General features: G+C 38.3%; 1 protein-coding gene across 1 annotated transcript in view; it reads right to left on the bottom strand.

The window, feature by feature from the left end:
- Window positions 1–7,868: 7,868 nt before the first annotated feature.
- The window catches only part of DHX15 (DEAH-box helicase 15), a 39,668-nt gene continuing 20,226 nt past the window's right edge, over window positions 7,869–27,310 (bottom strand). Inside the window, exons 7-14 of the mRNA XM_065735723.1 lie at window positions 25,078–25,164; window positions 23,539–23,688; window positions 23,282–23,390; window positions 22,015–22,206; window positions 18,980–19,102; window positions 15,727–15,917; window positions 9,434–9,603; window positions 7,869–8,435 (exon numbers count right to left, since the gene is read on the bottom strand). Of these exons, the coding sequence (XP_065591795.1) occupies window positions 8,318–8,435; window positions 9,434–9,603; window positions 15,727–15,917; window positions 18,980–19,102; window positions 22,015–22,206; window positions 23,282–23,390; window positions 23,539–23,688; window positions 25,078–25,164 (1,140 nt within the window). The 3' untranslated portion in view covers window positions 7,869–8,317. The remainder of the gene's footprint in view (window positions 8,436–9,433; window positions 9,604–15,726; window positions 15,918–18,979; window positions 19,103–22,014; window positions 22,207–23,281; window positions 23,391–23,538; window positions 23,689–25,077; window positions 25,165–27,310) is intronic.

Here is a 27,310-nt window from a genome sequence, read left to right as displayed (position 1 = left end):
ATGATAATTTAATTCCTAGTTAAGGCCTTCCAGCAGCTTTTCGACATGAGTAATCTTCAACAGTTCAATACCCCCAAAATTATAAATAACAACCAAGTGAATGTGTGTCATTCAAATGTAAGCAGGCATGAATGTATGAGGCAGTTCATAACTTTCAAGAGTCTCACCACCAGTCAGCAAGGCAAAGAAATTACTGAAGCCCTATATGATTATAACCCCCCCCCCCCCCCAAACAACATTTCTGTGATTAGTTACTCCATGAAGTAACAAATGCTATATAGCAACTACATGAAGTAACAAATCAATATAAGGAAAAGCCCACAGATATTCTTCCTGCTCCTGGATACATCCTGGTCACTAGTGAATTACTGGGCGAGTGATTTAAACTGAGTGGAATCACCACTATTTGATCAATCACAGTAAAGATGCCATCTAAGAATGAAAGTATTGAAAGATGTGATGAGATTTCATCATCACTCACTCAGTAAAGAAGGTAAGGGACTCCGTTGTCCTTTATTCAACGCTTATTGATAAAGCAGCACCTCATCATCACAGAGTACGTCACAGACATTGAAAAAACATTTGACTGTTTGGCACTGTATGCTGTGTGGTGAAGAATGCAGAGGAGAGGAGACAGCAGAATCCCAACCGCACACTGAAATGCAGTGAAATTTCATTTAACTGTCTTTTGTACAATCCCAAGAAAAGCTTTGATCAATACAGAATTCCATTTTTTACACAAGAAATACCACAAAGAGGCAGCAAACCCTCAGAAATAATTGATATTTCAAAGGGATTTGACAGATCATTAACTTTGGATTTCATTAGTGACATCATTCTATTTGACCCAATTAATAAAAACAAACCTCAGTAGAAGAAAACTTATCCTAAGCCAAGTAGGCATTTTGTAGCAGGCATTGTATTTCAGCTCATCCTTTCTGTTACACTTCATCCAAAATCAAAGGAAAGAGTAATCATGTTTCTTAAAGCAGACTAAAGTGAATGCAGTGGAAGGCAATTAGAATTTCTCTGCTTTTTTTTTTTCAGACAAAGTTTTAGAAGCAGCAAGAAAGAAGATGTTCTGCTAACTTTGTTGTTAATTAAGGAAGTTGCGTTCTGAGTCCAGCCAGCCCTACACTGATACAGTCATATATATAAATAATCCAATTATTTTATCAAGAAATTGCTAAAAAAGGCATTTGAGTTTACACAGTCTCACTGTGCCTAATGAAATCTAATTGTTAGCCTCTGAAGGAGCCAGCAGACTACAAGCTGTTGGACTCTTATTTGCCAAGAGAAAAAAAAAAAGCTGCAGGAAATTGCAGTGTAAGTAACAGTACGGTAGGCTACCACTATGAAAAGGTTTATGAACTAGGCCTTTATTTCACGTAACTATTTCTCCAGGCTGCAGAAAATCACAGCTCTACTGCTGCATTCCCACTAACCTTGGATTTGACAGTGCCTGAGAACGCACAGAGCTGACGTTTGAGTGGAGCACTTGGCTTTACAAAGCAGTGAGTCCAACGGGGAGCCTTGTAACACCGCCTCGTCGCCCTGACCTAACATCCATAACGGTAAGCATTTCCTACTGTTCTTCTTTCCATTCCCCTCATGGACTTTCCTTCAAACATAGCAGCTTGCATAGTGAGAAGCTGTTTACTGTCCATAAATTTAGTGAAGTTACTCTTTTCAGCAAACAGGACAAACAATTCCAGCAGCATGGTTGGAGTCTCAAATCCCTGCCAATTATTACCTGCTCTTAAATGATTTTTTTCAAGTATCTTATAATAGCAGTAATTTAAGTCTGCTTGCATTATATTGCACAACCAACAGCTATTGGAACAAAGCTTTCAATATCCTCCTGGACAGATAGCTGCTCCTAGAAACATCCTGAGCATCTCACTGCTTCCAGCCTCCTGCCACAGCTCCAACTGGACTGTATGCCTTTCCCTGAAGACCCCGAAGGTTCACAGTGCACTCAGGTGTTTTTTTGTTTTATTTTTTTCACTTTGAAGGGCTCTGCCACCCCTGTCAGAAAGAAAAGGTTTATCAGTTACCCATTACTCAAAAAAACGCACAAAATGAAACCTCCTCAAATACACCACTCCAAGGTTTGAAAAGACAAGTTTAGTTTGTTACTCTTTCAAATCACACACAAATGGTTGACGGTACAAAGTAGCACCTTCGTGAAGCTCAGAACACTGATATTTTTGAGGATAGCATTCATCACACAGCTTAATATGGAGAGGGAGAAAGCGGTCAGGATGTAGGTCCACCAGCAACACTCTGCTCTGCACAGCCTGCTATGTGCTCCATGCATTAAGTGTTGTTTGTGCTGCTGGAAGCAGAGAGGCTGGGAACACTAACGTGGAAAGCTTACAAAATAAACACCGACATCAAAAAGAAGGCAAACGCCTGCTTGAGCTAAAAGAATAAGACCAGCCCAAAATAATACATATTTAGAACCACAGAAAATATTTATTATCAACAGTAATTTGTGCTGTGTTTTATTTTTCTATACAACATAATGACTGCATAGCTTTCAGAGCCGGAAAAAGCTTTAAGAATCACTCAGAGCCAAGATGTATACAAAAGAGAATTGCTTTATCATCCGTCCGACACACATTCAGCGTTTTTGAGAAACTGCCATATTCTAGTTGAGACTGCAAAATTAGAACACCTCAAGTCAGCCATCAGAACTAAGCTACAGGAATGTTACTTTACTGCTGTTACCATACTTAGTTTAATCCCTTGATAGCGGAAGTTGGCATCTCCGTGACGTCCGACATTTATCTCAAATGCATCAGTGAAAATTAGAGGCAGGCTGAGCTTGTCGTTTGTGCTCTCCTATGATGGTTTAATCCCATTTCAAAGCTGCTCGGTTCAAGATAAAAAATATTTGAAGTTTGTGCTACAAGACACCAATGCCCAGTTTTATATCAGAACAGTTCCAGGACATGTACCAAAAAAAAAGAAAGCTACCTGTGTAAGATATATTAGTAGAAAATGAACCAGGTTGACCAAGTAGATCATTTTCCTTCTTTGCTTCAAATGTCACATATAGCCTCCAAATTAAGTGATTCTAAAAGGTCCAAGTACTGATATAGATCATACAATAGTAAAAGATGTCTATTATTAAGCCTTCAGCTACTCTAAACGTAAAATAAACAACTATTTCTAATAAAATACAGTTAAGTGAATAAATGCATGCATTTATCTCTATGCTTCCTAATATCATGGTATGGCATGGCTTTTTATTGCTAAACTTGCTATAATTTCCTCCATTTTCTGAAATCTGATTATGAGATAGTAATTACAGCTTGACCGGATGGAAGGAAAACTACGTGCCCTTTAACTCTTGTTGAAGTATCTCTGTAAATGACATGCTCATACTACACCACATTTGGTTTAGCCTGCTTTTTGTAGGACAAAGACCGAGCAGTTTCCAGCGAGCACCGTGCAGCAGGCAGTGCAATCAGAAAGCAACAAATCACAACAACAAATCACAAACCATTGCCGGGCTGGTGTCACAAGCCTTCATCTTGGAAGTGAGGAAGCCATCAGAGACTGTGGTGCTACCGCCGTGCAAAGCTGACTGCACCAGGAGAGGGCACACCACCACCAACCCGCCTGTACCAACAGCACTTCAACGAGTGAGCGCACCTACAACCATCCATACACCTGTAGTACTGCAAATAGGACCGCAGTGCAGATGTTTTACAGATCCCTCTCTCCAAAGGTTGGGTTTGTTGTTTCTTTTTATACAAAGGCAGCGAAGCACGATCTCACTGTTTATTCCCATCTCTGACGGAAGAAATCTAAATGCTACAGAATCCCTAGAGATCTAAACACAGTGCCCATAATGATAAGAGAGACGTACCTACACACAGCTCTATGTACTCAGCCACCAGTAACTACCTCTAACAAACCTAGAATCACCTCACATCACTGTTAGCCCTTCACTGCTTTGAGGTATCATACAGAAACACTATTATGATGGAAGACTCTCCTCTTTAAAAAATATACTTAGATTTAGTACTGTTGTGCTATCTAACACATAAAAACTAAAGTCCTGCAGTACAAATAGCTCTTTTTATACAAATCATGCATTTCCAGAAAAAAAAATATGAAAAAACAAAACAAGCAAACAAAAAAATAAAAATAAACCCACCACCACAATTCCTCTGGTAAAAAAAAAAAAAAAAAAAAAAAAAAATTAGTGTAAATAACACAAGCATTGCTTTTCCTTTCAGACTGTTCCAAAACAGAGCAATTCTTCACGGCATCACAGAACAGCAGGGGTTGGAAGAGGCCTCTGGGGATCCCCCAGTCCAGCCCCAGCTCTATTTGCTGCCCTACGGTAGGCTGCAGTGTGCTGAAACACACCGACGGCCCAGCTCATATCCTGAACACTCTGAAGTAATCTACAAGACGTTACTAAGGCAGGGACACAGCAGATGGCTGAGGTTGGTCCGGTGCACCTGGAACTGGAACACACTTTACTCAGAATCCCTCACTCCATCAGGCAGCAGAAAGAGCCGCAGCACAGAGTGCTTTCACTGTCATTCACTGATACGTCCGTGCACAGACCTGCCCTCCAAAAAAGAAAGCAAACGTTCCTGAGTGCTGCTGCTGCCGCTTAAGAAAGTATTTTGTTAATTCCAACTTTTTTTTCTTATTTACTGTAACCTAAGCAGCCAAAAATCACTGTAACAATGAGCACCAACTGCAATTTATTTCAACTACTCCATGAAGCACACAGTGACTTTCATATACTTGTAGATAAAGCAGACCAATCAGCAGCTCTCTCCCTTTAGTCTCTTTTTTTCTCCCCAGGCCTGTTAGTGACAGCTTCTCTGTCAGGAAAAGAAAGGGCATCACAGAACTGTAGGGGTTGGAAGGGACCTCCAGAGATCAGAGCCTAATCCCCTGCCAAAGCAGCTCCCTAGCCCAGGTTGCACAGGTAGGCATCCAGGTGGGTCTGGAACGTCTCCACAGAAGGAGACTCCACCACCTCTCTGTGCAGCTGTGCCACTGCTCCGTCACTGCACTGTGAAGGAGTTCCCATGCACATTTGTGTGCAACTTCCTATGCTTCAGTTTGTGGCCATTTCCCCTCATACTATCACCACACACTGCAGAGAAGAGTCCAGCCTCGTCCCTTTGCCTCCCACTCCTGAGAAATTTATAGAAGTGGATCAGATCCCCTCTGAGTCTTCTTTTCTCAAGTCTGAACAGACCCAGCTCTCTCAGCCTCTCCTTATAGAGAGGTGGGCCCTGGGCTGGACTCTTTCAAGGAGATCCCCATCTGTTTTGTACAGGGGAGCCCAGAACTGGACATAGTACCCCAGATGAGGCCTCAGCAGGGCATAGTAGTGAGGGAGGAGGATCACCTCCCTTGACCTGCTGATGTTCTTTCTAATGCACCCCAGGATGCCATTGGCCTTCTTGGCCACCAGGGCACACTTGCTGGCTCATGTCCATCCTGTCATCCACCAGGACACAGGTCCCTCTCCTCAGATCTCATCCCCCAGCCCGTGCCGGTGCGTAGTTGTTCCTCCACAGGTGCAAGACTCTACACTTGCTCTTGCTAAACCTCATCCAATTCCTTTCTGCCCAGCCCTCCAGCATGTCCACATCTAATGAATAAAGTTCTAGTTTTCAAAAAGCTTAAGAAAAAAGACCATACTCAAAACCAAGTTATTCTGCATGTAACCACTGAATCCCTAAGATAACTGCAGCTAAGAGAATCCGGGATCCATTAGGACCTAGATAACGTCTGGCAAGTCACATTGTAGCTTTCATTACTCTTTCACAGAAGGCTACTTATTAGCTGTCCCCTTCCCATACACAACACAGCTCTAAAACTACTTCTAAATGAGGTGTGCAGTAACTCGCACCCACATGATTTAAGCACGTCCACCTGTCGCTGCCCTAAATGCTCCAACACTTCGCTGCTTGGAAAAAAACACACATCAGTACTGTGCAGCAAAAGGAGGACACTGAGCTTTCCTACTCCAACCCTACCACCATCCCATCCCTCCACAGTCCTTGTTAACCCATGGAATCCTACGTGAGAAAACACCTCAGCCCTAAACTCAAGTATCACCAATGATCAGAATGGCAGTTGTTCACTGAGAAAAGTGTTTCCAAGGAATCAATGACATACACAAATGTCACATACATATCAAGTTCACCAGATTCCCAAGATGCCTGAGCTTCAGCATCTTCTCAAACCTCTAGCCCACAGACTCCATGAGGTCTCAACAGCTGACTCCCACCGCATGCATTCCGACTGCAAGAGCAAAGGGAGAATTTGGCCTCTTCTGTCCCCAGTGACAGCTGTGAAACCCAACAGCCTTCCAATTAAGCCAATGACACTGGTGCACCCCAGAGCCTTCAGGTGTATTGCACAGGTGTCACTGACTTAATTGGAAGGAGGCAAGGCTGTACAGCTGTCAGAGGACATTAATCTGGCCAGTAGCATTTGCATTCCTGATAGCAAGGATGCACAGGAATGAAAGATCCCAGGTTGACTGTCATACTCACAAACAAGCTGTGTTTGTGGGTATGATAATTTAAAAAGGAAAAAACTCCAACTTTCTCCAGTGTCAAGTTCCAATCACAGCCATCCCCATCTGCTCCCCAGTTCAGGTACCAGATCTACTGCCACTGGAGCCAGCTGGTTCTGGGCTCCTCAAGGGATTTCAATGCTGAGAAGTGCTTCTGCTTGTGGCCCTCTGCCGCAGCCAGGAAGTGTCACAAAAGATGGTTCTACACCATTTAGCTGAAGGCTGCACAGAAATACTAGAGAAGTTCTTACCTGAGGGCAGCCACTTCTCAGCATCCTGCATTTCCCTCCCCCTGAAGAAGGACAAGGGAAACATGAAACACCAAGTACTGAACTTAAGAATTAACTCTAGAGCAGAACTTTGTAATGTAATATACCCACGAGTGCAGTTTTGAAATCAAAGCATTAGCTGTTCACACCACCTGTCTTTAATTTAAGAACTCCTAACTGTGGAGAACACAATTTTGAGTTCAACATTTTCCAAATGGTCAATCCTGAAATTACTTGATTTCATGTAATCTAATAGCCAAGCTTTGAAGCTGTGATGTACCCAGGACACACCTGTGGCTTAAGATCAGCCCAGCAGCATAACTGAGACTGGCTGCCAAACCACCAAGCAAAACATGCCTTAAAGCATGACGAAAACTCATGCTGGAAGTGACGACAACTCCCACTCTAAGAGAACCTGTTGTGTCAAGAGCTGCTCCAGCTTCTCTTTGCCAGAAGAATTGAATCTCAAAGGTATTATTCCAGGGAAGGAAAAAAGCCACTTCAAAATCCTATCAAGTATTAAGTCTTAGTGAGCAAAACTCCCCATGAAATTACCTTCCTATCTTGAAAACACTAAGTTTATTTCACTAAATATCAGTACAAAAATGACAATATTGAAATGGAATTTGACTACAGTGCAGCTTACAGTATTATTTGTGTTAATCTGGAATGGTACCCAACCAGGCAGTGTTCAGGTAAGCTCCAACTAGCCACAGATGCTGCCCTTCATAGGACACATGACTATAGCTGTGCCCTGGAAACATCTGGGAATGCTTCAAGAAAGGGAACTCCAAAGAAATCTGCATGCATGCAAAATATTCACTTTTAAAATAATTGCCTACATAGCTTAAGTTTGCACAGGGTTAACACTTTGTGTAGCTGATGCCACCACCATTCTGCTGCTCAAGCATCTGTGCTTTTTATTATACTGCCACCATGTCAATAAGACAACAGTTTAATGAGAGCCTAAATGCTTTCTCACATTTCCACCAAAACAACTGAAATACTGACATACCGTGGGCACAAAATTAGTATAAATAGACTTTATTGAAGTCAGTACCTCTGTACTGAAGCTGAAGGTTGTGTCTACATAAGCACAAGTTGTAACATTTCACAACTTCTAAAAGGAATGTCAACAATTACAACGATCATGCATACCATGGTCGATAATCACATTTTTAGAAGCATTTTCAACCATTTCTAAAGAAATGCTTATAACATTGTTATATATAGAACTACTTTCAATAAACTGCAAAACATTGATCAGCTTTTCCAGTATGAGCTACAGTGTCAACACAAAAGGGAGGCATAAATGTTTAATTTATGAAATCAGAATGGAATATTTACTGTAAAGAAAAATTAAAAAGCTTTCAAATAAAAGGCCATTATTGAACCAAAGTGAAGAGCACAACTTGAACTTTGAATCCATTCATCTTTTAAAGCTGTCCTCTGAATAACTTCAGTTCAAAGCATAAATTCAGTACTGCGAGTATTCCTTGGACTGAAGTTTGGCAATGATGCGATCCAACTGTCTCTTTGCTTCACACTGTGGAAAATTGCTCATGTCATAATATTGAGGGGCAATTTTCACCAGCCTGTCAAAAAAGGAAAAATCGATTACTAATACTCCAGCCTTAAGATGCATCCTATACAACTTCTACAGCTGACCGAAACAAATACTACCCTGTTACTTTTTCCTATCTTGCATTTCCGAGGTTAATGAAAGAGTATACATTTAAATTTCAATCCTGTGCCCAAGTCCAAAATAAACACACACAATTACGCCCACAAGAGCAGCAGTTCACTCAGCCATTTTAAGCTTAAAAACCCAGTCAAGAAAAATAGTATATTTCTTAGCTCTTGTTCAGAAAGATTTCTGCTGAAGGATCTGAAACTGTATTATGCACTAAAATACAAATCAAATTGTCCTATACCCTATGCTATTTGACTTACACATCTTTAAAATCTTTCTATGCAACATACTATTTCAACAGCTGAAAAATCTCCCATATTTCCCCAGGCTTACAACTTCACAGATCAGGTATAACTTGAAAGACAGGGGAGAAGATTCAGATCTCCAGTCGACCAAGTACCAGGCCTCTCAGTTCCCTGATACAAACTTACTGACTACTAATATTATAACAAGTAATACCAATATTCTACCAATATTCCCACCAGTTTTCCCTTCCTATTTTGAAGAAGGCACTGAATCCTGTTCAGATCCTTACAAAAAATGAGACATGAGAAGTTCTAGATCTTGAGGCATCTACTAGCACCTCTTTGGCACACAAGGGAGTGCTGGGACACACTCCCAAACGTAGCATCTCTACGCAGCTCCTCCAGAACTGACTTAAGCTCTGAAGTCAAAGGTCTATCCACACACTGCATCTGAATTTCATGCACAACTCCCAAAAACTGCTATCCAAAAAGAAAGCCTTTAGTCAAGTTCACTTGTCCATACAATTGCCATTCCCCAAACTGTTTTGATAACATCAGATTCATGAAAATTGAAGAGACCATCTACAATGGAAGAAAAAAAGAAAATCAAACCACTTTTCAGTGGTGAACAACTGCTTTATGACTTTCTGCTTACCATTCGGGTTTGATGTCTGTACATGTCCGGATGTAGTTCTTTGTTGTAAGGACAAACTCATTATAAAGCACCCATTCTGGTTTATGATCGAGAACAGTGGAAGGATGCAACTGTACCACCTGGTTATCTTTCACTGTTAAGTAATGCCCTGTTCGTTCCAAGTGTGCCACCTAAGGAAAAAGAGAATAATTCATCAGCACAGGATAGTTTAAGTGACTTCTAGTAGTGCTGCATCCAAAATACATCTTCAAAACCTTGTCTAAATTCAGCACATTACTTGACCACTTGAAGTATTCAGCTTTTCCATATACGCACAATCAAGACGCCAGATGTTCCTGCTAATTGCCTTAAGTGTGTACACTAATACACAATTCAAGCAACATACAAAAATAGTTGTCACCAAGAATTATTAGTACAGCAGCAATGCAAGCAGTACTGAAGGAAATATTTATCAGGCAGGTTTGTTAACATCACAACCAACTGTGGTCGAGCACAGGCAACTCCTTTGAGCACACTGTTTGCAGCTGCTGCTTACATGTCCTCCAGTAGCCACATTATCATTTCCAGCTTTCATTACAGCACTGTTTCAGCATTAATTTTAGTGATGCATGTATTATTTTACAAACTCCCTCAACATGAGCCTGAAAAAAAGAGTGTCAGTCCAGTCAGAATGGGAAATTTAACATGTCTGAAAGTAAGAAGTCTTGTTACAGCACAAGCTTCACAGCTGAAAAATGTAGGTTCAGCAGCATACTTCTGCTGCGACCTTGGTAAAAATCAATTAACCTCCCTGACCAAGCTTCTCGCTCTGTGAAAGGGTAGAATGTCTGCCTCACCAAGATGGTCTGATACCTACCTCATTAAGACTTGGTAAAGCAATCAGTTATCCCTAGAAGGATGTTCTCTGTAAGAACAGTTAATCTAGAAGTACAGGTAACTAAAATTAACCTTCCGATAGTGGAAACTCAAGATGACCTTCCATCACACATACTTGCAAAAGTAACAAAAAGATTAAGCAGAACAGAACGGCTAAACAGATGTGCAAATGATGTATTTTCAATCATTAACTGTTTTCCTCCTTTTGTGTGCTTCAATGTTTTTCAATTGTTTTAATTCCTGCATTTATTTCACTTCTTTTTGTCCTTCTCAAAGATAAATCTCATCTATTAGATTAAAATCACAGGACTTCTAATCCAATAGTTACCTCAAATTGCACATCAGGACATAAGCTCTGTAACAAGCTATTTACTTTTAAATGTGCCTCTCATATTTTATGACATTCCTACCTAGGACATTCTCTTCCATAATCATCAGCTGTTCTCACCCCAGACTACAGACATTACACAGCTACTTTATTTTCAAGTCTGAAGAGCCAACACAAGCTCTTTTAAAAGGAAATTAACGGTGCTCTGTCCATAACATCTCAGGCTTAATTTCATTCAGCTCAATTCAAAATCTGCAGAATTAAATAGCAGTACAGTTGCAAACCAGAGCAGACTGGTAACTCTTCTGCTTCAGACATGGCACAACATGCATGTGAGTGCTGAATTATGCTCTTTATTGTGTTTTTCTAAATCTATTCCATTTTTTCCAGAAGTGAGTATGCTTACAAATGTATGTAAGTGTTATAGCTGTTGCTGTTCTTCCTATAGGACACTACAATCGGTTTTTGTAGAAAAAAGCTAAAACATGTTCTGCTGAATTTAAACTCAATACAGTTTATCTTTACCACCTCAATCACTCTGATATATTAAACAGTAAAGTGATAAAGCGTTCACTTTTCCTCAAATGCATCTGACCCATTTCCTTCTCTACGTAATTTATAGTGAAGCATTCTATTTATTTTGTGCCATTCTGAAGTAAAAAAGAATGGTAACTAATTAAGAATATTCATAAAAATGCAAAAGAAAAGCATAGCTAGCTCTAAGCTTCTCAAGTAGGAAAGACCAGCATAACTCCAGTTAGAAAAAAAACTGTCTTAGAACCCTGATATCAGCGTTAAGTCACCTTTAAGAGGTTATATACTACTACAATTTATTACAATTCTGACATAGTAACAAGCCCACAGGATTTGCCCCATTTAGATGTTTCTCCTGAATATTCGTTAGCAGACAGAAAGACAGCGCTGCCATTACTGAACCTGAAATTAACTATAATGAAACATGCACAGTGAAACTATGGCTCCACAGCAGGCAGTGATGATCCAGCTATCTGCTACTACATCTTCCTGCTCACTCCTGTACAGAGCTGTTTCAGAGCAGTGATGACAAAGGTAAATTCTGCTCTTCCCTGCAGGTGCAAGCATCCTGCAGGATTACCCTGCTGAATGAACTTAGAACAGGCTCCGGAAAGCACCAAAGCTAACAAAAGTGAGAAACAAGCACACACAGCAACAGTGTATAAACTTATGCGTCTCTGCACCCCTGGCTGACAACCAGCTCCAGTGCCTGTAAAATGCAGCTTAGTGGATCCGTAATACCAGGAAAAGGGACACACTCTTTCCTCCTTTTCTTGCTTGTAGATACATCAATATATCTAGATATCATGATATAAGTGTATGATCCAAGCCCTCCTTTATGTAAGGCTCCATTGCTTGTTTTACCCTTCAACAAGTCAGTGTAACATGTTGATCTGGCAGAGAATATTAACTATTTCCTGCTACTTTAATCAGTTAAGTTAAATCAACTGATGGAGGTCTCATGGAAAGGATGACAAGACAAGCCCAGGTGCTTACTGTTGGAGGGATGGAAAAAACAAGTCATTGGTAATTCTGCACCTTCTGTGAATACAGGGAGCAGAGGAGAAAGGTGCAAAGCACTGGGCAAAGTCATGCTCACACATGCTCTTGACTTACTACAGGAAATAAAATTTCATCTTTGTGAACAATGAAAAAAAAAAAGCACAACCAAAGTTCCTACAGATTAGGAACCCAAAAACCAAGTACACCTCTGCAAAATGGTTAAGAGAAGTTCTGAAAGAAAAGATGAACTTCCACTGTGCCCAGGCTTCAAATGGCAGACTGCCTAGGAAGGCTCAGCAACCGACCGCAAAAGTACTCTTGCTCATGGATGCCAGGACATGGGTATGGGGGAGAATATAACAAATAAGCTCTGAAATGAGACACTCTTCCAATTTCATTTTCCCAGAAGTCAGTTGGGCCAAATCATCTTCAACCTCAACTCATGATTCAATGACGCTCTTTCAGTCCAAAAATAAAAATAAAAAAAACAGGCTACCACTGAAGCCACAGTACTACACCAAGCACACTTATCACACAGGTTCATTTCTCAGTGACAGAAAATGCTAAGCAAGGTACCAGGGACCACACCTGAATCCAGAGTTTCCCAAAGAACTTGCCAGTTATTAATACGAAACATTTGCAAATGAGGCTGGAAATAGGAGCCAGAAGTTAAACACTACTGACTACACAACACAAGCTACAGGACAACAAATTCAAAAAGAAGCCACAGTGCATGCTACCTTAAAAACATTACTCTAGTTCCAAGTTCCCCAGCACTGCTTTCAAGATGTTCACAATTCTATTAAGAATTGAGCTGCCATTCCACTCATAAAGTTATACATGTGGTCATGTTATTATCCATCATATTACAGAACTCAGCCCAACCACGTATCTTGAGGTAACGTATCAAACACCGTCCAAGTTGAATGCACTTAGAATAACAAAGGCTACTAATTTTGGCAGGTTGGTCTCAACAGTTTACTGAATCGATTGTTTCTCATATTTCTTCTTGAAAGGATGAATGGCAGTATGTACTGAAGACCCAAGAGCTGCTGCTTCAATTTCTGAAATCTCTGCTCTTACGTCATGCAACCGTGTTTCCAAAGCTATTAAAAATTTTATTCCGCATTCCTTGAGAGAAATGAATACCATTAAATGCACTGGTGACCACCCTGACGTTGTAGCTTTATTTTAATACCTATTACTGCAGGAGTCTGATTACCCAGACTTTAACATACACAAATAGTACCAAAACCTCAGTAGCAGCAAGAATGGGATTTTAATAAGCACTCCCAACACCTAACTTGTGGTACAGCACAGGTGACTGACTTTTGTCTCCTGTAATGATCCGATATAACTTTGTGTTTAATTAAGCTATGTTTTCCAAAAACATTCCAAGCTCAACCTGAAGACAAGCAGAACAGTGCTGAGAGCAAAAAAAATGTTTGTTTTTCTTTTTTGTCTCCATCTTTCCAATGTTTGAATAACTTCAGGGTCTGAAATACCCCTCAGAAAACCAAAGTTCTCTCATATATGTCTGAGCTGAAGTATGTGAAGATACTCTTTCCGATGCATTTACTAAATTGTGTTAGACAACTCTGGCACTTCCTGCTCTTAAAAGACAACCATACCAAGATACAAGGCGTCCTTTCATAAAGCCAGTCACAAAAAATTGCATAATTTCTTTCATGACTAATACCTATGATTAAATACATTTTTAAGCAAAACACAGTATAAGTATCAAAGCTTCATTTGTGTTATATTTATTTTCTAATGCATTTTCTTTTTAATGGGCAGCATCTTTGAGGTTTTTCAAGCACTCTTGTTCCATTTTGAGTATATCCCACATTTTTCCCTTCTAAAAAACTGTGGTGAAACTAGAGACCTAGCACAAAAGCTTTACAATACACTTCACTTGTTGACAGCATCTGTCATTCCAGAAGCTTCTCTACACAGAGCTGTATTTAAATATGAAGAGTAAAAAGATGGTCAGTAACCAACAGAAACTCCGTATCTGTCAGTGACTAAGACAACTGAAGGCAGGCAAGTTTATATAATTAACAGGACGGCTGTGATTGCTTCTGTTCTAATAGTTAAGAGTATCCTGAAGGCACATACTGCCAGGCATCAGCCACAGACTTCAACTAACACAGATATTCCTGTAGTACAGACATAGATGGAACCTGATGGCTGTTTTTGGGGTAGCAGGGAACATTAGAAAAGATTGTAGCCAAGAACTATATCCCAACAATGGCTGCTACTGCTTTTCTCACTTCATACTGTATTGTTAAACTCAGGAGCTTGAAGAATCAAGCTAACTAGCATGTGCCCACAGACCTAATGACCTGGCTTGCACTTCCCACTGTACATGAACACACTCTGCAAACGCTCACACTTCGTGTTCAATGCACACTGTGTACTAAGCAGATAAAGACCAAAGTGTGCATTTCATTACTCAGGTCTTAACAAGAGCCCCCAAAATGCCAGAGAACCTCTGCAAACAGAAGACACAACATGCACACAGACTTAAAAGTTTCAAGTCCTTCAGCTGCTGATAAACAACATCTCCTGTTTCAGGCATTATAAACAATTTTTCTACTGAACATTACACACAGCAACACAGAATTCATGAGAAAAGGTTCAGAGCTGAGGTCAGGTATCACACTGTCATCGAGATTAAAGAGTAGAACTGCTGAAATGACTTCGACTTCAAATAGCTGTGGTAGATCTGTTGAAGGTATCTCCTTGATTCAGCCCAATAATTTTGAGTGAGGGGAGTAAAATACACGCTATAAAACCTTTCAAGAAATCTCCTCAGGCAGCTCAGTTTGTTTGAGGTGGCAAAATATAGTTTACAGCAGGATGAATTAGATGATATCCAGAGGGCCCTTCTAATCCCTAAGATTCTGTCTATTTACAATTAAATCTGGTAAACGAGGTCAAAGACAACAAGATTCCAGGATAGGCTTACAAGGCCACTTATGGAGAAAAAGATCCTAGAGAGGGAGGCTCTGCTATCATTTTCTTCTTTATCATTCATTCTTGCCTCTACTGAGACATTATAGGTAGAACAACAAGTCAAATGGCGGGCTCATCAGGAAAGTGACGTCTCTACCACGGTATCAGAGATTCAATTAATCTGAGTATTGGATTAAGCGGTCTGGCTATTCAGGAATTTAATTCCTACTCAATTGGATAATGACGATTCACCCTCAGAAGTTGTATGGTAAACTAATACAGCTAGCACCAATATTACCAAGGCTGGTATTACACTACTGATCTCGTAATGCTGGTAAAGGACTCACACCATCAATTCCTGACTGGTCAGGCCAGAAATAGTATTTTCGAACTTGCAGGATTGCCTACAACTTCCGCATCAAATAAAATTCGACTACACAACTTACTTTGAATAACAACCAATCAATCTGTGGTAACATGGTTAGCCATATACAACTTAAAACTTGATGAATGTTATTTGAAGAGTGATAGTAATCACACTAACACTAAAAGCAATATGAAACTAAACTGTTTCCCCTACAAAAAACACACATACCTGCATGAAATACCCAGTAACTAATGCCTTTCTTATATTGATGTAATAGTCTCGGCTGGTGAAGTCTGTGCTTCTACGAGGCAAATTAAATCTATCCATGATTCGTGACAGCTGCTGGCGTACGTTGTCTGCAGACATCAGGGACCTGTAGTTAATGAAGTTGTCATAACACCACTGAACCGACTCATGATCTGCAATATTAAAAAACATGAATAAAAAAAATAAGTATTTTATCCAATTAGAATTAGTAAATAAAACAGCAAGCAACTGACTGATCAGTCAGATGAACCAAGAAAAGATATCCATAACTGTGTTTTTTGTTTTGTTTTTTTTTTTTAAGTGATAACAGTTCTTAACCTATTCAGTGGATTACTTTCCCATAATATTTTCTTTCTTGGGATTACTTGCCCATAATATTTTCTATTCAGGAAACAAAAGAAAAATCAGTCTTCCCCCCCCCCCCCCAAAATACAGTGAATACATATAACCACTGATGTTTTGCTGAAATACCACAGCAATGAATTTGCTCATTTCACCTGTATTACAACTAGAAAAACCTTCAACACCTGCAATGTAAATCAAAACTCAACATAAAAGAATGCTGTAATATTTCTTTTCAACTGTAGCACGCAACAAATACACAAGAAGACTGTACATAACTATAGGTGAGAAACCAAACCCTTAAACAAAGCCACTGACTGTTGAAGAGGTACATAACCTTACCAATACAATGCTAAGTGTAATGCACCTCAGTAGTTTAAGTAAGACTAAGTTTTGGTAAAATACAGCATCAGTAACACAACTCTGTACTTCCCATGCTTAAGGTCACTATCTACTACTGGCAGCTCTAGTAGGAGATCTTCTAAGCCAGCAATCACAAACTGACTTATAAGAAATGCACATTTCACACTGAGAAACCTAGTTCTCCCTACCACTCGTATTAGTCTTCAAGTAATGCTCTTCTGTTATTTCCAAGCTGAATAACCCAACAAAAACTGTGCTAACTATTTAAATGCTCTTGAACCAGCAGTTGTAAAAATGCAGTCAAATTATAAACTTCACACAACGGGCATTATGTAAATGAGAGGGCTACATAATTGGAGGAAAGGTTACTTTATCTTACGGGATAGAATGAAAATCAAACAAATGCTGAACCTCTTTGGTACACTACACAGTAAAAGTGAAATTTGTTAAGTACCATAGAAACATTGCTTTCTATGACATTTGAGCTGTGTGCTTTAAGATGATCTAGAACTGTTTCATATCATTCAAGGTACAAACAATATCCATGTTTTTCCTTCTGACTCTGTATTTGACAAAATACTATTCCACAGTGAAACATAAACAAAACTGTTTCCCAAGTAATTCCATCTTTAAAGACAGAAAACCACAGACCTCTAAAGCCAAGCAGTACAGACTTTTTAAAAAAAAAAAAGCTGAAGTGCATAGGCTCTTCCAGAAATGAAACAGCTCATCCCATTTAATTGTTTTAAAAGCTCCTCAATTTCTGATTAAAAAACCGTTACTGATAACTAAATTCAGTACATTTGAAAATGTGCAGTCATATATATGTAAAATATTATATACACACAGCAAGTTTGTAATACAAAATACATGATTTTGTGAAATATTTACAGAAAGACTTTGTAAAAACATCAGTCAGAAAAAAGGGACAGACTAATGAATGGATTCCTTGAAAACTGACACCACCCAATCTTCACTAATACTCATTTTCTGTTTGCAGACAGAACTTTACACAAAGATGTCAACAGGAATTTACTCTGCAAGACAATATCAACACTGCTGCATTAGCTAAATCCTAACGAGGACGTGACTTGGACTCGGGCACTGGGAAAGAGATCTTTAAGCAGCCTACAAATGTGGTCCAACTTTTAAAAACCACTGACATCACTGACAAAATGTACCCAATTAAGCGCAGAAGGTATTTCTACACAAAATTTATGCAATACAGTTAAGAACTTTAATACAGAATATTGTAATGATTAAAAAGTAGCTATTGTTCTACTGTCCTAAAAAAGTCTAAAAAAAATTATGTACCCAGCAGATTAAAAGCAAAACGTGCCAAACAAATTTACTCTATTTGGATACATTTTAACTACAAAAAAGGCAAAAAAGCCAATTTTCTACTCTACATCATGTGAAACCTAAGTTCAAACCGCATTTTAAAGTAGACAATGGTGTTTCATGTTTTCTGTGTGTTTTCTAGCCCACAGTACATGGAGCAGACAAACACATTTCCTGTATCCCAAGTGAAGGTCTTGACTTTTCAGTTTAAGTTCTCTGCATTTTGGTTCCATGTATTTTTAGAAACAGAACAACTCCAGCAGGTAGCCCTGAGAGATTTAGGGGCTGACCTCATCACATATTAAGTTACTGCCAAGGACATCAAACAGTCATTTTCCTTTGATGAATAATCTAAGGCTGGTTTTATTAAGAAAGAAAGTAACCTGAGCAGGAAAGGCTCAGGAACATACGTACAAGACATCTTGAAGACAACTGGATCCTGTTATCTAAACAGCTAACAGAATTAATCAATAGAAATCTCCAAGTTGCAAGTTTTGATTACAAGTTTCTTAGTTTTTTGTTTTTTTTTTTTAAGACAGCTTTGAATACATTTGTTTGTATGTTTAACTTGAAGACATCCTTGATTTTGTATTACCAGATAAACAATGTTCAAAATGATTCGACAGAGAATTCCAATATCAAAACAGCAACAGAAAGGAGCACTAAGTTTTTACTCAGGATATAACATTGTTGCTTTTTTCATCTGTTCACGAGAAATGCAGCTACATCATAAAACTTTTCACTACCAACCACATTAAGCCATCTTTAGATTTATAACAAGGGTAAATTGTACATTCTGTGCTGCTCACCCTAAAAAGTTAGGGAACAATTATGCTGACTTCTCTATTATTGGCATCAGATAACAAATTTCCAATATTTCTTAATTATGGGAAAGCCTGCTTCCTTCTGTTCAAAGTTACCAACACTGATTTAAAACCCTGGCCAGACTCCAGACTTTATTTAAACATGATCTCTTCACTAGGTTCTCATTCTCTCCTGAAGAAAGTAGCACTTAAGTAGTTCTTTCACATACTTAAAAGCAAATATTAAAAAATTATAGTACAATAGTATAAGAAGGCCCTAGTTCCTCAACTGCCCAGGGAACGTGGGAACAAAAGCTGATCACAAAGAATTTCAAGTTATTTTGCTAAAACAGGTACACACTTACTCTGTTTGAAAGCATGGTAGACATTCAGCAACGTCAAATGATCTCCATCAATGTGGGCAAACCTCATCTTGGCTTCATCTGCTGCTTTCTTTGCTTCCGTGGGACGAACAAAACACTGTGGGACTAAACAAGGTTGGTATGGGCCCAACACAAACGCCCATATCGATGAGTCACGCATTCACAGATAGAGGAACAAGGCCTAGCTAGGTCAGTTCACAGAGCATAGGGCAGGGCAGGATGGCCTCCAACTGCATCTTGGACTGTGTTTACTACCTTGATTTGGTACATCAACACCTAACCACATCTGTAAGACAAGAGGGTTTCAAAGCTACAGAGTACCTGATTATTTTAATAGAATTATACGTAGGCATCAAAATCTCTATTCTGAAGGCCATCAATGTTACCTCTATATACTGGAATTCTCAACAGATCTTGGTTCAAGGCCCAGTGCTGATAGCTCTACCAGGAACTACTGTTGTATAACAATACTTTAAATGCAAGCTTGCTTTCTCAGAAAGCCTCTATCCTCTGCAGCGGATAAGAGCAGAAGGTAATTTTGTGACTACACCACATTAGCACAGTATAAACAAGCATTAGCTTTATTACAAGTCTGCTACTAGACAGAACACACCAGTAGTTATCTTCCTGATACGGTATTGTTATCAGCACTGGTATACAGAAGCATATGTGAATGAAGATACCAAGACTAAAAGTTGTGATGGTAGCGGTAGTGGTGGAAGGTTAAACCGTCCTTTGACACTACTTGAAATAAAATCATGATGCGATGAACTCTGCCTGTTGTTATACTCTCTGAAGCCTGATTCAGTCTTATCCTGACTTGATTTAAAAAAAAAAAAGGGTTTTAACATTCCCTTTCCAAGTACAGACCCATAAAGACCATGAACTAAGCTTGCCAAAATAATATTTGTGGTCTATCAACATTTCTACAGGCCTGCAATTTCAATACAAATTCACAATACATTCAAAACAGTTATAGATCTTACTTTATAGAGATAAACAGGAGAAAAAAAATCATTTAAGGAGGTCATACTAAAGATGTAATTTAAGAGTTTAAATTTCAGTAAAATTAATGCTGATGAAGCATTAATTTCATAGCTGACAATACAAATGATTCAGCTTTTCCTTCTAACTTCAATCCAATGTCATCTGTCCCCAACAGATGACAGTGTTTGTGCGTTCATTTTAAAATCCCATAAAATCCCAAGAATTACTACATTTCAGAAGTCTACTGAATTAATACTGGATGGAATTTCAGAGAAATGCAAACTGCAACAGTGAATCACATGGTAACAATCAGAAATTCTAATGCTGTAAATAAAACTGAAATGCAGGTGCAAAATTAATACCCTGTAATTTATGTCTTCTATTTGAAAGCAAAAATAACGTAGTTTTAAACATTAATACAAGTAAAAAAATCAGTAATAGAGTAAGTTGGAATAACTGTTTTGATTAATAGCACTTGCTCTACAGAGAAGTTAGGCACGTGAAACCCCATGGCAAGACAACAGAAGTCCAAAGTAACTTCTAAATGAGCTACAACTTCTTAATCTGCTGATTTATTCTATACTATTCTCTGCTCTTTTCTGGTATCTAGTTTTTATTTTTAGTCCAAAATAGTAACACTTGGATTCCTATCCAATCTCTGTACATACTTAAGACATTATTAAGTATAGTAACTACCAGCTGCTGGGTCACTGGTTTAAAAAAAAATGTATTTGTCAAACAGTCCACAAATACTAGACTGTTCAGACTTGATGAAGAGTTCTGCTATCTAGACAGTAACCAGGTTCAAGCCAGATGTTTAAAAAAAGCATTGAAAAACATTACCTAACAAAAAAGTTGTAAAAAATGTCAATAGAAAAAAAATGAGTAAGGCAAATCAACTGACTACACCTGACAAAAAAATACTGCACTTCTTGGATTTTCCTTTTGTAGCTATTTGTGGGGTGGGCAGGGAAGAGTTGGGGGCAAGAGAAAGACAGGCACCAACCTACCACCACCTCCGCAATTAAGCCTACTGTTAAATTGAAAAAAAATTAAAGATTCTGCCCTGCCCATCTGCTCTGAGTCTGAACAATCATAACTCTGCAACAAACATTTCAGCTTGCTTTTTAAAAACAACTTGCATATAAATATACTGTAAGACTTAAACAAATCAGCAGATTTTAAACTGATTATTTTTTCTAATTGTCCAAGTTAAGCACATAACCAGTAGTACAAGTGAAAAAAGCCTGTTAAATAACAGCCTAAAGACATAGCAATAATTATGAATACAGAACATACTGACTTTCCTAGGAACTAAATCTTGCTACTTGTCCTAGAGAGACCTACTATAAAATGAAATCAGTTCTATGTAAACTGGGGAACAAGATACAAGGCTTGCTTGACAACATTTTTCTCTCAAGATCTCTCTCGACAAGCAGCTGTTATGACAAGGCTATTCACTTCATGCAGCAAAGTACAGCTGTGCAGACAAATTAACTATTAAAAATATATACCCTCCCCTGAACTTGCTTTCTTTCCTTTAAAAGGAATGCATGCTCTTTAGCTTCCCAATAAAATTCATGACTAAAAATCAATTCATGTGCAAGTTTTGCAGTTCAATATAACTTGTGCTCTACTTTTGGAAATACTGGCGTGTATCGAAGTCCACAAGAATGCACAATAGAGAACAGATTTCACTGCCTTAGAAGCAGAGTGGTTGAGCTGACATTTTTAGTTCTGATTATGAAGCTAAAAATAAACTCTGTTCCTCTAGACTGAAGCCTTCTATTAACTCAAATGCATTTTAACTAAAAGTCAGGATCAAACTTCTTGACCATCTATGCATACGGACTTCTTAATATTAATGATTATTTGCTGCAGGCCTACACACAAACCCATAATGGATTAAATCTCTGACAACGCTGCTTTTATTAAAAATAACTTCATATTGCTTATGTTTTTGATGTGTAGAGTTCAAATTCCCCCCAAACTGAAGATTTGTACTTTGGTATCTCTTCCCCTAATATTACCTGACAACATGGCAGTAATAGATAGGACCTCATTAGAACAGTTGTAGTCACAACTTGCAATAACCATTTTAGCCAGTTGTGGGTCCAGTGGAAATTCAGCCATCATGGATCCCAACTCAGTCAAGTCTCCATCATCATTTAAAGCAGCCAGATAATTTAAGAGCTCTAAGGCTCTCATCAGAGTTTCAGGAGCTGAAAGAAATATTTAGGTAGTTGCATTAATCAAAGTGCTATTAATAAGCAAGAAGAATGCACAAATTACTTTGTTCTTCACTCTCCATTCATTTGGCTTCCAAACAGAATTGTCACCAAATTCAATTATACACACCCAGATATGAAAAGAACTAGTTGATAAAAATCAGTTTAGAACAGATAGTAACTGGTTCAAAGTCTTTGAATATTTGAGGAGTGCTACTTTCCAAGATTCAAACAGCAGAGGCATTCTGAAATATTCACTTAGTAATATCATTTTTCTCCCAGTGCACAGACATCTTTCATGTTTGAGAGAAAACAAATTGGGTACAGTCCTAGAATTTCAACCATGTGCTTTAGATATCCATGTTCTTTCACAATCTGAACCTTTAAGAAATTTCTCTTCAGACTGCATTCCTTACAGCAAGTGTATATTATAAAGTCCCACAAAGGAAGAATCCAGATGCCTGCTAAGCTAGCAGACACACTAGCACTGTTCAAACAAAGCAGTTCAGTAAAATTGCTTAAATGCTTATAGACATTACATTTTTATTTTGGGTGGAAAGAACTCAACCACTTTTCATGTATTTATAGAAAGCTGATCTGCGAGTTCAATTTGCAACATAGCCCTGCTATTTTTAAGGTATTTCTGAACATTTAATACTTAAAAGAGATTCACACTAGCTTTACAGACTAAGCCAAAAAGCTTTAAAAATTCAGCTTTAAAAATGATAGTCAATTTGATTTATGTGCAGTTAACTGATGTGCAATTAGAAAGTGCAATCAAGTTGATGAGTTAAACACTCACTCAGCAATAGACTTTCAAACGCATACAGTTTTGTCATACCCTTGCAGGTAAGGGGTCTCAGATTTCCTGGTTCTCCTGGAAGCTCTTAGGCAAACTGCTGTTAAGATACTTGTTTTTCTAAGACAGCACTAAATAAACAAAGACCGTCCTTATGGATTACAAAAAGAGGGGAAAATATTTCATGCCATTGTATAAAATACTCAGCAAAATTAAAGATCGCAGAAGCTGTCTATGCCTGTAGCAGACAAGAAATAATGAAACAAATACCTGGAGGATCCATAAAATCAAAGTGCACCAAATCATCTATACCAAGCTTCTTGAGCTGCAACACTACAGATCCTAAGTTAGACCTCAAAATCTCAGGGTACGTGTTATCCTAGGGGAAGGAAAAGGAAAATTTACAGTACTGTATATTTTGGTGCTTGAAGGAACAAGCATCCAAATTCTGATTTTGCTTGGCAGCACAGCAACTGGCTTCTTGGATCAAGTGCTCTTACAGGCATACTCAAAAAGAGTAATCTTACCTGCATTTCAGTTTTGTAAGCCTTCTCTGTGTACAGCCTGAAGCACTTGCCTGGTCTAGTACGACCAGCACGGCCAGCTCGCTGCTGAGCAGAAGCTTTACTAATTGCAGTCACCAAGAGAGACTCCACTCTGATTCGAGGATTATATACCTATTTCAAAGTGGAATAGGAGCAGGAAAAGAATGAACATCACTCGTGGTAAGACTTATCTCAAAAATAAAGACAGCTTTGAATTTATTTTCAAATGCAACTCTGGACTAGGAAATCACAAGCCGCAGATATCTGAAAGGAGAAAAGAATTTTGGCTACGTAATCCTCTGAATCGGTTGACAAAAAGCTTCAAATACAACTGCCTAGAAACCAGCAGTTACTTTTTATTCTTTTATTATCATCATCTCCTGCCAGGCTTCCCGTCCTCCTTAAATGCATGTGTATTTTTAGATAAGATTTTCATGGAGAACTAACGTGTCTAATTTGTTCTATAGAGTGCTAAATAAGCCCTAGAAACCCAAGTAATTACAAGCAAAAACAAGTTCTAGAGGTCAGAAAAATATAACATTAAGGCCTTAATGCAACTTTAAAATCACTGATGATAAAGCTGATTATCACTGATAATACTTAAAGGCCACATGTTGATTTTCACACACAAAATACTCCAGGATATACTGCAGTTATTTTCATTGCAGTTACACATAAACAGCAGCCTGCCCACAGGGTTCATGAAACAGAAGATTTAGGAAAAATCAACTTCTGATGAAAACCTCTCCTTTGGTCCATGTTCTAACACCCTCCTGCTATGAACAGGTACAAACTGTACTCAAAACCTTTAGCTCTTACTGCAGACAGTATCCTGACAGAAGAATTACTCACAGAAACAGACCTAAATGATGATTGCAACTTGCATATTAAGCTGTACTGCCTGTACTTGAATTCCACTGTATCTCATATTCTGCAGAGGTGAGAAAGGCTGACAATGTGCATGAGTGTTGAAGGAAAAACCTTAAGAAGCCAAGTTATGAAGACTGGTGAAAGACTTCAATGAATCACAGAATTGTAGGGGTTGGAAGGAAGTTTAAGAGACTTCAGTTTATTCTTCATTTATTTTCTGGTTGGACTGCAGGCAACCTACTTCAGTTCCTCTGAACCTGCTTTCATGTTCCAAGAAACACTTCATGATACACAATTTCCAGAGCAGCAAGAGCACCCAATAAAAACTGACAAGAAACAACAGCAGCCTACATATTCATCACTTCTCATTTTAGCACTAGTTTCCCATGCTAACATGACTTAAACAGGTGACTTCCAGCACCTGTCTCATTTACTTTCAGTATATCAAGTATCTACAAAATTCACACTCCACACTTAGAAGTCCTCTCATTTCAACTTTTAAGGCAAAAGTTCTTTTTCTACTAAGCAATTTTACACTGTTATAGCTAAGTATAAAAAGGCAAAAAATTCAGCATCAAGACTTCAATTGAGAGATCTGTCAAAATGTTTACAAAGAATTGCCCAAACCAGATCAACTGATACAGTATTTACCTTTTGTTTTGCAAAGCCAGGATCGATCACAAACACAACACCATCTATTGTTAATGATGTCTCAGCAATGTTAGTGGACACAACAACCTGTTAAAAAAATAAAACAGTTAATAACTACTTGCTCACAAAAATACCCACAGAGCCCTCAATCTGCCCCTGACAAAAGAATTGTTAGCAAACTTCCCTACACCTCAATAATTAGCAGAGCTCTGTTCCAAAACATGTGCTGGATCTGATGTCAACCAGATGAACTTGTATTGAAGTCAGTCCAATTTGTCCACCATATTTCCTTTCTATGTCTCCATTAACAATGTTGAAAAGTTAGAGCTAAGAAAATAACAAGAGCAGATATTCACATGAAAAATTTCTGTTCAAAGTCTTGCTTAGCTCCAGTACAAGAGAAGAAACCACACTGGTTCCCTAATACCTTCTGTTGCCTTCTAAAATCTTTCTGAAGCACAAAGATGGCAAGCTGGTTAATTATATCAAGGACTGTGTAACTGTATTTCAATGAGCCAAATCTATCCACAGATGCTCCCCCCTCCAGTTGAGGACTGAGGAAAGCCTTCTCTGTTATACATTCCAGATATTAACAGCCAAAAACAGGCATATGCTTCTTATTTTATACACATTGAAGCACAGTACATTTTTTCACTTGGTTTAGAATCAAGCAGTTACTGACACATTTCAATGAAAATTCACCAACTGTTTAATTTCAACTCTACCTTTTAGAATTACTGGATAGTTAAATATATTCACATATTTTCAAGGTTATGTTTTGGAGTTTCTATAGAATTTCTGCGGACCATCTCTCAAATGAAACTACAGCAAAGGCATATCTGAGTTCTGAGGGTTGGTTCATTGCCATTTAGACATTTATGTTTGGTATACTGACCCAAAGATACTGTCAGTTCTCATCCCAACACTGATCATATTCCATCACATAACATACATCAAAAGAATATTTAATCCACTGCTTAAAATAAAAAGATTCAAAAGGAGTTTAGGATGCCAGTTAGACTACTTGCTTTTCATTTCTTAATTTTAGAAAACCATCATCACAATTTTCAGTTTAGCAATTAGCCTAAAAATTTCTTCAGAATTACAATGAAGCCAGTGGCTGGAATAGATTGATAATCCTAATGATTTCCTCCTGGCCAATCACTCCAACACTCATTATTCTTAACTCACTGAATCTCAAGTAGAATTAAGTGCCTAAGCTTGCCTAGAAGCTGCTAAATAATGAACACAAAATTTAGGTGGGGGAAAAAAAAAAGCAATTTGGAATCAATATGGTGCCCCATCCTGAAATGACATGCTATTTAGAAATTCTTAAAAAACTATACACCTCTCATTGAGGAATAACCTACAGAAAAAAAAAAAAAAATCAATGCAATTAAGTGGTGACATAGAAGCACAATTGCATTGTCAGGAGAATTTTGCAAGTCATTAAATATGCAAATTAAACTAGCATTCCCGTGTTAGAAGGCTGGTCGATCCATATTCAACTTGCTGTTGCAGACAGTATTTTATCCAAAGAATGAACTTCTTCAGGACCTACTAAAGCACAAAGTGTTCCTCCCCAGAAGCTTCAAAATTAATTACTGAGCAGCACTGGAAAGTTTCTGTCCTGTTTTTGATCACCAATTTCTATCAGAACATTTCAGTGCTGATAACTCTACTGTTGGCGTGACTAGTCCACAAAGGCCCATCAATTTCACTTGAATTTACAGGTCTTGGACTCAGAATTATGCAGGACTTACAAAACGTAGAGGAAATAAGTAGTTATAACAGTCAATCTCCTTGTACATACATATTTCACTTAATGTAACATTATTTGGAAAAAAAAAGAAGAAATGTAATACTGTAAGTTATCTAAGAAAAACTTCACTTGAGTTCCACGACACCTGAAGTCTAAATCAGAAATAAATTTACTTGAAAATCAGATGAAGGAAATTAGTGCTAAATTATGTAAAATAATAAATTGTATCTAATTACCTGTAACTGCTGTTCTGCAGTTCCAACTTTATTGCAATTAAAGAAATAGTTATGGCAAAAAGATTTCTAAATACCACATTAACGCTTTGATACCCCAAAAGACTTTCAGAGATTAAACCAGCTTACTTGGAATACTAAAAAGTCACATATAACCTAAATATTAAGATATTGATAGTTACTAGTTAATGCTTGGAGATTTAAGTTTCCTGGAACGAAAAACAAAACAGGTCTGGAA

This window comes from Cyrtonyx montezumae, unplaced genomic scaffold (assembly GCF_038088225.1).
Source record: "Cyrtonyx montezumae isolate F1298 unplaced genomic scaffold, pur_monq_1.0 scaffold_2, whole genome shotgun sequence".
Taxonomy (NCBI): domain Eukaryota; kingdom Metazoa; phylum Chordata; class Aves; order Galliformes; family Odontophoridae; genus Cyrtonyx; species Cyrtonyx montezumae.
The sequence above is the reverse complement of the archived record's forward strand: the minus strand, read 5'-3'. Positions and strand labels throughout refer to the sequence as shown.